We start from the raw sequence: 10,811 nt of genomic DNA, 5'->3' as shown, positions 1-10,811 counted from the left end.
GTTGTACATCACAAAGTATAAACCGATGAAGATGCTTTATACCAGTCAAATGTCAATAAACTATACTTTCCACAGAAAACAGAACTTAACAACTATTTACCAGAAACAATCTAAGCATTTATCTAAATTTATGCAAAAAATCTGCCTCCAGTGGCAATTCTCAAAATACTCTTCTTTGTTGGAGATTAAAGATGGTATGTTACAACCTAAAAAAGCATCCACTTCATCACCACGAATACACCTGCACTACGCATGTTTCCCATGCAAATGAGCACCCTAACTTGGCCAACAGGCTGACACATGTCATGCTCATGAACATGGGATACTTTTTCATTCCGTCTTCTTTTTTATATCTTGCTTTACCAAGCAAACCCTTCACTGTCCATTAAAAGCTAAATTAAAGAAGCCTTCGGTTCTTAAGCAGGCAAGAATATTGAAAAGCTATCGGTCCAGACCCTAGCATTACTATCAAATATAGTTAGCTCAAGAAAGATGTTGGTTTACCTCCCTTTACCCCTTACCTGCTCTGGACTGAACAATTCTTCCTGAAAAAACATGAGGGAGAACTCAGCTGGGCGGTGATCTGGTTCTTTGCTCCGTTTTTCATCTGTTTCCCGTGTGGTCAGAAGTTCTTGTAGTATTTTAGCAGCAGTTTCTATAGACAGAGTGGTATCGGCAGCACAAAGAATGTCAGAAGGCTGTAATGGAGACAAATCCAGCGCTCCACCTGCTTCCACCAGAAATGATGTGTCTGAAGTTACAGGAGTGAGACGCTCCCGCTGGCTTTCCTCAGTTGAAGAAGGTGCGTAACTATTAACAGGCAGTGCCTGATTTCCATTAAACTCCAGGATTGAATACTGGCTCTCTGCAGGTGCCACTTCCACCTTTTCAGCTTTGCATGATGAACGCAACTCAGCGGCAACCTGAAACGTGGCTTCAAGACTGACTTCTGCCTTCTGGTTTTCTTCAGATATATTACATAGCCAGTCAGATGGCATCAGCTCAGCTTCGTAAGATGACTGCATTGGAGGATTCTGGAAAAAACAAAATACAGTGAACTTTTCTATCAAAAATTACCATGACAGGATGTGTATTGATTCTGTTTATCCATTTATCCAAAAGCTTGAAAGATTGTCTGTTATTCTCAGTTAAAATAGCAAGTTTAACCAGAAGAAAAAAAAAAAGCTACTACTTTTTCTTGGTTTTCATTAACCACCTTGCCCTTGGCACACTTCCTTTCTTCTAGTCATGGTCTATCCTGGAGAGAAGGTTACTTACCAGGAGCTGGTGTATGCCTGCAGATGCATTGTCTGCACACCCTTTGCACTGCAGGTGTTAAATATACCCAAGCATTCAAATCAGAGACTTCTGGTCTTAGTAGGACCTGTGGGGGTACACTAGAACCACCCTCTTCACGTGCCACATACGTAATAGAAAATGAGAGAGAAAATCCACCTGCCTTCAGTTCCTTCTGAAACTCAAGCATTCCTGTTGTGTATAAACCCAGTATAAACCACAACATTTTTAAGCAAAAGAAAAAGGTCCATATGCTGTAAATGTGCATATGGACAACACAACTTGAGGAACTCACCGCTTCTTAGCCAATAATACCATTTTCCTCCTCAAGCGATTGTCCATAGGCACATCTACACAAGGGGTGCCCCCCAGGGATGCCCCAGTCCCAGAATGAGTGGGAGTTCAAATACCGGTGAAAGCAAATACTGCAAAACTGCCCTGCCTGTCACAGCCTCACATCTGGACTCTCCTGTCATGACAGTGTCCCACAGAGGCACAACTCAAAGTCTGCATCAATCTGCATAAAAACCTGACAGAATTTCAGGTCAGAAGCACTTCTTGTAGAACCTACAGAGACTGCCTTTGCCATCACAGGTCAGGTCTGAACACAACTAAAATTTTTCACTGTGTCCTGTCGTCCTGTGATGTCATTACAATCAGCAATCCAGTGATGATTTTTTTTAGTAGCATTCATATATATCGAATAACCTTTAAAACAGAATGAAGATAATGAAAGAGGTTTTCAAAAGCAGCAACTCCCACCCAAGTGAAATGATAGATGGCATTTCAACAGCCAGTGTCTGCACTGCTACTTCTTCTGGAGGTGACTCAGTCGAAGGACACTAGAAGGGTCATTTCTTCTGACAAACACAAGTCATACAATGATGTTGAACAGAAACAGGTCTATTTAAAATACAGCCTTCTTTTGGAAGAGATCCAGCATGAAGGATTAGTCCTTAGTGCCCGACTATCCTTAGACCTTTTAGCTGAGGTCATGGTTAATGAAAAGCTACTTCCAGAGACGAGTAAATTAGAGAACAGGAAGCTACAGGATCACCTACTAGGAAAGCCGTATCAGATCAAATGCCAGCGAAGGACTTGGTCTCTCCCTGATGGAGATACCACAAAGAGATGAGATCCCGTCTTCTGGGTGTGTGAAGGCAAGTCCTAGTGTGGATTCGTGTAGATGTGCCAGTTTGTAGATAGCCACAAACTGTGGAGGGTGGGGGGAAACGGAGGGGGAAATAAAACCTGGAATTTGAGAAATTTCGGTTAAGCAAAATCTTTTCATTAAAGGCTAAGCCACCTTTATGTTTTTATGAGACAGGTTCAAACACTATTCCTCTCATTTGATTTTGTTTTCAGTTCTATTTTTTTAAAATGTTAACAAGGTGTTTAATTTCTGTTGCATTGCTTGTTTACTGTCATAAGCAGTCAGGATTTTAAGATCTGGGTTACCAAACCGCCCAGGAATAAGATCATCCCTGCCAAAAACCAACCAACCAACCCACCCACCCATACTGAATCTTCTTCTGCCTCTTCTTAGGGGACCTCAGCTTGAAGCTGTTATAGCACATATTGTCTTCTTGGATGCACTACAGGATCTTGTATGTATTTCCAACAGGAGAAAGTGGCAACACAAAGGTACAATTTAAATCCTTTTAGTTCACCTGGAGAAGATATGACAGACAAGGATGGGGGGAGGCAGCAACGAAACAAGGAAAACCAATAAAAGATTGAGAAGTCAGGGCCTGAAAGACTAATAGCTTGCTGGTCATGCAAGCTCAAGAAGAAAAATGGTCTGACTTAGCAGAAGTGGTAAAAGAGAAGACGGGCATTTCACTTATAAGATTAGCATAGCGTGTGCAGGAATTAAAGCACAACCACACCTTTTCAGGGACTGCTAGGACTACACAAATCTGGCTTGAGTGCTTGGGCAATCGGAATTAGTTCAGACTTGATTTCTTTTTGAAATAACATGGCTGATTATCATTCCTTATTACAAATAAAAGCAAACTAAGGTCAGAAAGTTTTTCTTCTTTTTTCTTGCATGTTTATTTCTTCCATTTCCTGTTACCTCTTGCTTCAGCTCCACGAGGAAATACTGACAGCTTAATAACCATGATAATAGCAATAATCAAACAGCAGGGCTGCTATTAAAAAAACCCACAACAATGAGATGGGGGCAGAAAAAAAAAATATCGCTGAAATCCAGTACGTAGCCTCAGTTCACATCTATGATAAAGCAGCGGGGAAGTATTGAGCTAATGGTTGTGAGCTGCCAGCACTGCTGTTGCAGAAGACAGCACGAGGTCTCTCAAAAGACTCATTCCCACCCAAGGATACTGATTCATCACACTAATCCAAACCCCACTTAAGAGAACCCAAATGAAAAATGGGTAAGAAGTTGTACCTGAGCTCCCTGTTTTGTAACCAACTGTGATGAGAGTGTAATACAAACCTCTGAAACCCCCATTTCAGAAACCTGGTGAGATACACCATCATCAGCCAACCATGTCTGGGTATAACCACCTATATCCCCTTGCCATTCCACGCAGTAATTCTCTGCAGCTTTTCCTGGAGAGCAAACTGCAGCCAACCAACCAGTTAGTTACCGGCCTGGTCTGCCCATGTTCCAGTCAGGGTCACCTAACACTTTCAGCAGCTCAGGTGCGTACTGTACAAGCCCAGCAGCTGGCCTCCGAGACCCAGAAACTCCACCTGTCTTAATCTCTCCTAAGCTTAAAAGTGATGCTCTCTGCAAGACCCAGTAAGGAACAGCACAAGGTTTAGGCTTCCTTGTCCAAGAGTGCCCGCTTTTCCTTCTGAGACCACAGAGCACCGTCTGGATCCAACAGAAACGGGGCTGGTAACCAGCTTGCTGACTGCTAGTGCGCCGACACGGTTCACTGTCTTCGGGACTGGTCCAGCAGTTTCGTACAGGCTTTGCCACTCCTACCTAGCAGCACACAGCAGGACCAAACAGCCCAAAACGCCCCGCAAACCACGCTTCAACAGCATCGCACTGAATTCCTGCAACTGGTGGAAGGTATTGAGTGGAACGATAGGAAATACACCATGCAATAGTTCTATTTTTTGTGAAGAACAATAAAAATGCTTAGTCAGCCAGGGCTGATGAATTTTACCGCTTTTGAGGATTTGTGCAAGTGGTCACTGATGGATGATCGATACACCAGCCGGGCAGGATGCTCAATACTGCAGCTTGCCACATCCCCCAGCAGACGTTTGGGGAAGTATATGCCCCAGAACACACAAAAGGCAAACCGATTATTCCCCACAGCTCAGCAAGAACCGCAGGCAAACTGCTGTCTTCTGTACCACCTGCACGGCCTGTCACCACGTTCCAGGAGAAATGACCTATGCTATGCCAAGACTCAGAAATCTCTACAAGTCCCGTTGATCCACGCGGTACGATAGCTGTGTTACCCTGCTCAGGGACAGCCGGTTACTGACCTGGTGGAACTGATACAGGGCACTGCTCGCCTTTGGCCTTCTCACGCAGAGGATCGCCTTCCCGCAGTCTGCCCAGATGCTCGGCAGCTTTTTGCTGGGGGTTTCCAGGAAACAAAGCAACCACTAGCAAGTGGCCTAAAGCTCTTCTGACTCCACACACTGCCCACGGACTTGCTTCTCCAAACAACTGCTTTTTACTAGACCCTTTGGACACTGTCTATTATCCTTCAATCTAGCCACAACACCACCTTTGACAACTCCTTTGGAATGATTTACTACCCCATGGATCTCGGCCTTCCGAGATAAGCTATTTAATTGTGACTGCCCATCGCTCGGATGGATCCTCACGTCCTCGATGAAAAAAGCAGCTCACAATGAAAGTGAGAGGACAAAGATGCACGGTGTGAAAAATAAATACTACAATATCGACGGCATGACTGGCTGTTGGCTATTTATAGCCTTACACTAACGTGTTATCCTGGCCATAACCTGCCCATCTTGGATAAGCTTATATTTAAAAGAAGTCACGAATAAAAGACAGAGGTTGATATTTGCAAGACAGGAAACTGGATGATCAAGCTTGAGTAGGTCAACCCTTTTTCAACACACATAAGCATAACTCGCTTCGCTTGTCCTCTGTGAGGGGAAAAAAAGTATATGCGTTATGCTGTAATAAAAAAGGAAGCTCTTGCATTCTTACTTCAGATCTTCTGATATCTGATAAGCCAGGCCCTCCAAATAAGGTGCAGTTTCCACTAGAATTACATAAAGCATTTACAGGAAGTACTGGAGTTATCTTTAATAAGAGATCTCTGAGGTGGGGCCCATTCCAAAAAGTCACCTTAGTTTTTCTCGTTCATCAAATGAAACTCAGGACTGCAGGAAGCTGTCCGGGACAAAGAAGTGGAGCTGCTTCTCAGTATTTTCATAATATTAAAGAATCTCTTTTTGTCCAGGCAAGAACATTCTTCCAACACAAATGCAGGCTCATTAACTAAAAGTGATTCTGGTGAAGTCAAGCAAAAAAACTCTCCACTGATGAGGACACCCACTAGCATAGCTACCCTGAAACCTAACCTGAATTACAAAACTACCCGTTTAACATTCAGTGGTTCTTTGAAATAGGTATTTGTAAACACATCACTTTCACTTTATCAAGCAGATCAATTTTCAAATTTATATCCTTAATTTCACAAGTGTACAAACCTGCAGTTCATTCATACAGCCTCCTTCGCTTTCACCTCCCTTCAGTAGGCTACGCTCACCTGGACAAAGCTGTCGTGGGTGCACGCTGAAGCAGCAGGACCAGCACAGCCAGCCAGAGGATCTGTGTGGGCTGCTGCTGAACAGCTCTGCGGTGTGGCTGCAAGAATTCAAACACAGCTGTCAGACTGCCGGAGCCTGTGTCTGGTGTGCAGAGTTCTATTGCTTACTTTGATTAAACATTTCAATAATCACACAGTAAACGACATTCCAGAAATTTATTGTTACCTCCCAAGTCATTTTAAGATCAATTTCTTAATCTTAAAAATATTTATTTTAAGGTATGTACAGATATATTAAAAATATATATTGTATTGATAAACAGACACACACATGCAGAAACTTCATAGTCACAGTCTTTTGTGTCTTAATATCACCTCTTTGACCTGGCTGCTTGACTTTCTTGTCACAATACACCACAGAAAGCACACACACTTGTGACCATGTGAATTTTAAGACTTACAAAGAAAATGAATGATCTTGACCGAGAGTGTATCATTCAGAAGAATATCATGACTACTCCTAAACTACCACTCACCAGAAAGGTTTTCATATGTAAATGAACCCTACAGGCACAGATGCATTCAAAAGGCGCGATTGGACTGGCACTGTCAGGTGGCACCAATAACTAATATGTCTCACATGGTCTCCATGACTCATTTTTCATTATTAGACACTCTCAGATAACGAAGCTTCAACGCATTTCTTTGACCCGATTCTACTAGTGTCAAAGGTTTTGCAGATAGTTGAAAGTAAACAGAACTAAATCCTTAAACTAATTATGGTCTAAGGCTAGTGGGGAAAAAAAGACTTAGATGAGCATATTTTATGTTACTGACTTTTCAATAAGAATCATAATGAAAAACCAGGGAAATCTTTTTGTCACGGAAGTTAACAAACAAGTTTGAATACACACAAAAAGAAATCTTTTGACAAAGTTCTACTTTGATTTCATTGAATGGGACTTCAAAAGTGAAATGAAAAGAGCCAAGATTAAGATTGAACATACATTCTTTACTTCTCTCACTTACTAAATACGTATCTTAAGGTTAACTATCACTTTCCAAACTAATCTTGCTGCTGTGCTCTCATGATGAAGGAAACCAGACTTTTTCATGTGGACATCTGAAGAAACCACTTTCGGCTTCTGTATAATATATAGAAGAAAGGACAGCGGAGAGATTAAGAGATACACAGGCACAGAAGTAAAACCACTGAGACAGTCCTAGAGTGAAAGTGAAAATTAAAAGATTTATCATACTCCAGTGAAATGTCACTTACACTCTCAGAAACGCTGATTAATTCACTGGAGGTTTCAAACGCCTCGGATCCCCTACGTTTCTGTATTTTAGTTTTGATTACACCTTGCAAAATTTGGTATGTTTTCACTGCATTCTCACACCCACCTCCCACCCCAGAAGATTCTACCTGAGCAACATAGCCAAGCTATCCTTTCAACTTAAAGCAAAAGGAGCGTCATCCAGTGAGAGAGATCTCCATATTCATGTCTAAATCTACGCTGGTCTCCCCCAGCTCCCCTGCAGGCAGTACCTCAAAACAGGCACTTCCAGGACACCAGTAATCTTACCCCAAGACAAACTCTAAACCGAGAGACGCCCCTTTCCTTCCCTTGACTACGGGAGAGGGCTGGGGCCTTAGCTGAGACAGAGACAACTACAACTCATCATGATGAGTTTCAGCCTATGCTCTGTAACCAATAGAAACACAAAGCGGGGACCACCTCCCACCTTAATGAAGCAAGTATTCTGGATGAGGCTTGGAGCTACCTGGTCTAACAGAAGGTGTCCCTGCCCACGGCAGGCGGGTGGGACCTTGCTGATCTTTAAGGCCCCTTCCAACCCAAACCATTCTGTGATTCTCAGGACACCTGCTCCTGGGAGAAGACTTGATAGTTAGCAGCTGGTAAGGCAGGCTCCACACTCTGGCCACCACAGTAATCTTTGCATAAGGAGCACGTCGCAGAAGTTGCCTGTCTCTTAAAACATTTAAGTGTGTCTACAAGAAATGCCCAGCTCCTCAGAACCCTTCCTTGACAAAAATGACGTTATGGAAACTGTTGATTATTGTCTGAAATGTTCTCAGCAGAGGTCTCAGAAGACATGCACAAAAGATGTAATGATTTCACTGTGTAGGATTTCTAAACAGGGATAGATAGCTGTCTGTGAAGGTGCGGCTGCCAAAGGAGGAGCAGGCAGAAGGAAAGGATAATAACTGAGCTTTAGTTTGTTCAAGGAAAGAGTCACTGTTCTGAATTTCAGAAGTTTTAGGGAAATTAAAAAAACCCACCACAAAACCACAACAAATACACCACCACTCCCCAGAAAATAACCGATCATGTGATTTTTCCAATTCAAGGTAAGGGCAAGGAAAAGAACAGTAATTTGCTTCGACTCCTCTTCTGAAGAATAAAAACACTTAAGTGAGACTGGTTTCTTTTGTAATCGAGTGATTAAGTGAGACTGACAATTACGGCAGAAATAATTTAGAAAAAAAAAAGGAACCAAGACTTTTGTACTTTCTAGTTTTCAGTGCATAAAAAAATACAACACAAAGAAGCTAGGCAAGAAAAAAAATTAGATACAAAAATAGTATGAGCAGAATGAAATATTCTACACCAGGAGTCCTCAAACTACGGCCCGCGGGCTGGATATGGCCCCCCGGGGTCCTCAATCCGCTCCCCCGGATTTACAGAACCCCCACCCCACCCCCACCCCCGCCGGGGGTTGGAGGGGGAAACCAAGCAGCCGCAGATGACTTCCTGCCACCTAATCCGCGCGCCGGCCCCCTGGTTAAAAAGTTTGAGGACCCCTGTTCTGCACAATACGTTTGACTGATCTTTGAGTTTAAAACCTCAACCTGGAAAAACATGAGACCAAGGCCTACGATACTACTTCTTAACAAAGTCTCAGTGCTTTAATACCATTGTCCAAGTTTTGCTTAATTAAAAAAACAAAAATGAAACTTAGCCTCACACCGACTAGTATTGGACAAATCTTCTTCTCCTCGCCCTTTCACCTCAACAGAAAGGCTATCCAGAAAATCACCAGGGGACACGCAAAATCTGGAGGAAGGACACGAATACCAAACAGAAACTCCTTTTGCTTTAAAGGTCCATCTTCCTTTTAGACTGGACACTTTCTAATTCTCATTTGAGATACGCACATGGCAGAGTATTGTAGAAAAATGTTTGAAAGTCTCACTTTAAAATCCATTTTTGAAAAGCAAATGCAGAAATTTTTTTTCATACCTGTTGGATAGCAGGCTTGTGAGTAGGGCACTGAAGATGCAGAGCTGCTGCAATTTGCAATGGATGCGGCAACGCTTTGGGTCCCTTGCTGAAGTGGCGGAAGAGAAGCCACAGGCTGGAGCGTGTACGTGGCTCCTGTTGGAAGTGTCTGGAGTACAGGAAAGGCAGCCCCTTTATCTGGAAAAGCTGGGGAAGCCCCTTGCCCTGGCAGCAACCCAAGTGGTCCCTGCTGGATCCAAGTGGAAGGGACTGGAGTCGGAGCTAATCCTTGTGCTGGTAAAGTGCTGGGGGCTTGGCACGAGGTTGCCATGTAGGAGTAAGGAGAGAAAACACCTTGACCGTAAAGTTGATGAAACTGTCCTACAGTCAGCAGTCCTGCAGTGGGTACAAAATAAAGTGAAACAAGTGTTAAGGAAAGGAGTTTTCACAGGCAAAGAAAGGCAATATGAGGAGCCAAGGCTCTACAGCATTATTTGGGAAGACTGCCTTTGCTCCAGCATACTTAACCCAGAAAGGAGACTGTACTCTTAGACCCGAGCATGCAGTAACTGCTGTGCGGCACACGAGCGAAGCGCCAACACAGAGGTGTCTGCGTAGCATTCAATCTCCTTAAACTGGCAGTAAGGAGTTACCCACATTTAGAAATGCGCTATAAATCAAAATGCGTAGTAACTCACTAAACCAAACAAAAGCAATTTTGAAAGTACTGTGTGTTAAATCAGACAATACATTTTAAAAAGGGACATCATAAAGCAAGATTTGACCAAACTCCACTACTGACAGCTCACAAACAGCTAAGGGAAGGGCAGTGTCAAAATCCTCCAAAGGACTTTGCAAGTACTTTATGACAAGTCATTTATTTGGTCAAGAAAAAAATTTCAAAGCCAATTTTTTCTCAGTCAGCTCAACTAGTTCAGTGCAGACTAAAATATCCCAGACTTTGCCATTTTGTTATTTCCTAGATAGTCCTTTTATTCTTCTCTATTATTTTATAGTTTCCTCTCTCAGACAGTTACTGTTTCATGAAATGGTATTTGCTTTTATACCAGGACAGCTCAACTTCTGTTTTGGTGACTTTGTGGAAACACTGACAGTAACACCGCAAACGCCTGTGCTCATTGATTTCTGTAAGAACTACAGCACTTGTGACTCCCCTGCAGGATTGCATTTAGCCATGAGAATTACGAGTTTCAGGACGGTTCACGTCAATAGGGTTGATCTAGAAGCCAGGCTTTCTCAGACCCGTAGTTTCCAATTCTCGCTCAAAAGGACTTTTTTAAAAAATAGCCTCACATTTACCTCTTGCACTCCTCTGATGAGAACTAATTCAAGAAATCAGTAACATGCAGTCATTATTCTGCACGTTCACATTTAACCATTAAGAATCACTAAATAAATACCAGCTGACCCTGAAGATTTGCTAAGACTTAATGTATAGGACTGTTTATTTCCTGTTCAGTACTTTCACCATTTATAAACAGAGAAGGTACAGGGGTATGAAAATCCTTTT

General features: G+C 42.7%; 1 protein-coding gene across 1 annotated transcript; it reads right to left on the bottom strand.

Annotated features, from left to right (window-relative positions):
- Positions 1–411: 411 nt before the first annotated feature.
- Positions 412–9,752, bottom strand: LOC121081768 (heat shock factor protein 5-like). The gene is made up of 3 exons (XM_040580998.1): positions 9,302–9,752; positions 6,036–6,133; positions 412–1,034 (listed from the first exon to the last, which is right to left on the bottom strand). Exons 1-3 carry the CDS (start codon positions 9,609–9,611, stop codon positions 501–503), a joined length of 942 nt encoding a protein of 313 aa, XP_040436932.1. The 5' UTR covers positions 9,612–9,752; the 3' UTR covers positions 412–500.
- Positions 9,753–10,811: the final 1,059 nt, after the last annotated feature.

Source organism: Falco naumanni, assembly GCF_017639655.2.
Source record: "Falco naumanni isolate bFalNau1 chromosome 3 unlocalized genomic scaffold, bFalNau1.pat SUPER_3_unloc_1, whole genome shotgun sequence".
Classification (NCBI taxonomy): domain Eukaryota; kingdom Metazoa; phylum Chordata; class Aves; order Falconiformes; family Falconidae; genus Falco; species Falco naumanni.
Note: the sequence above shows the minus strand (reverse complement) of the source record. Positions and strands in the feature narration are given on the sequence as shown.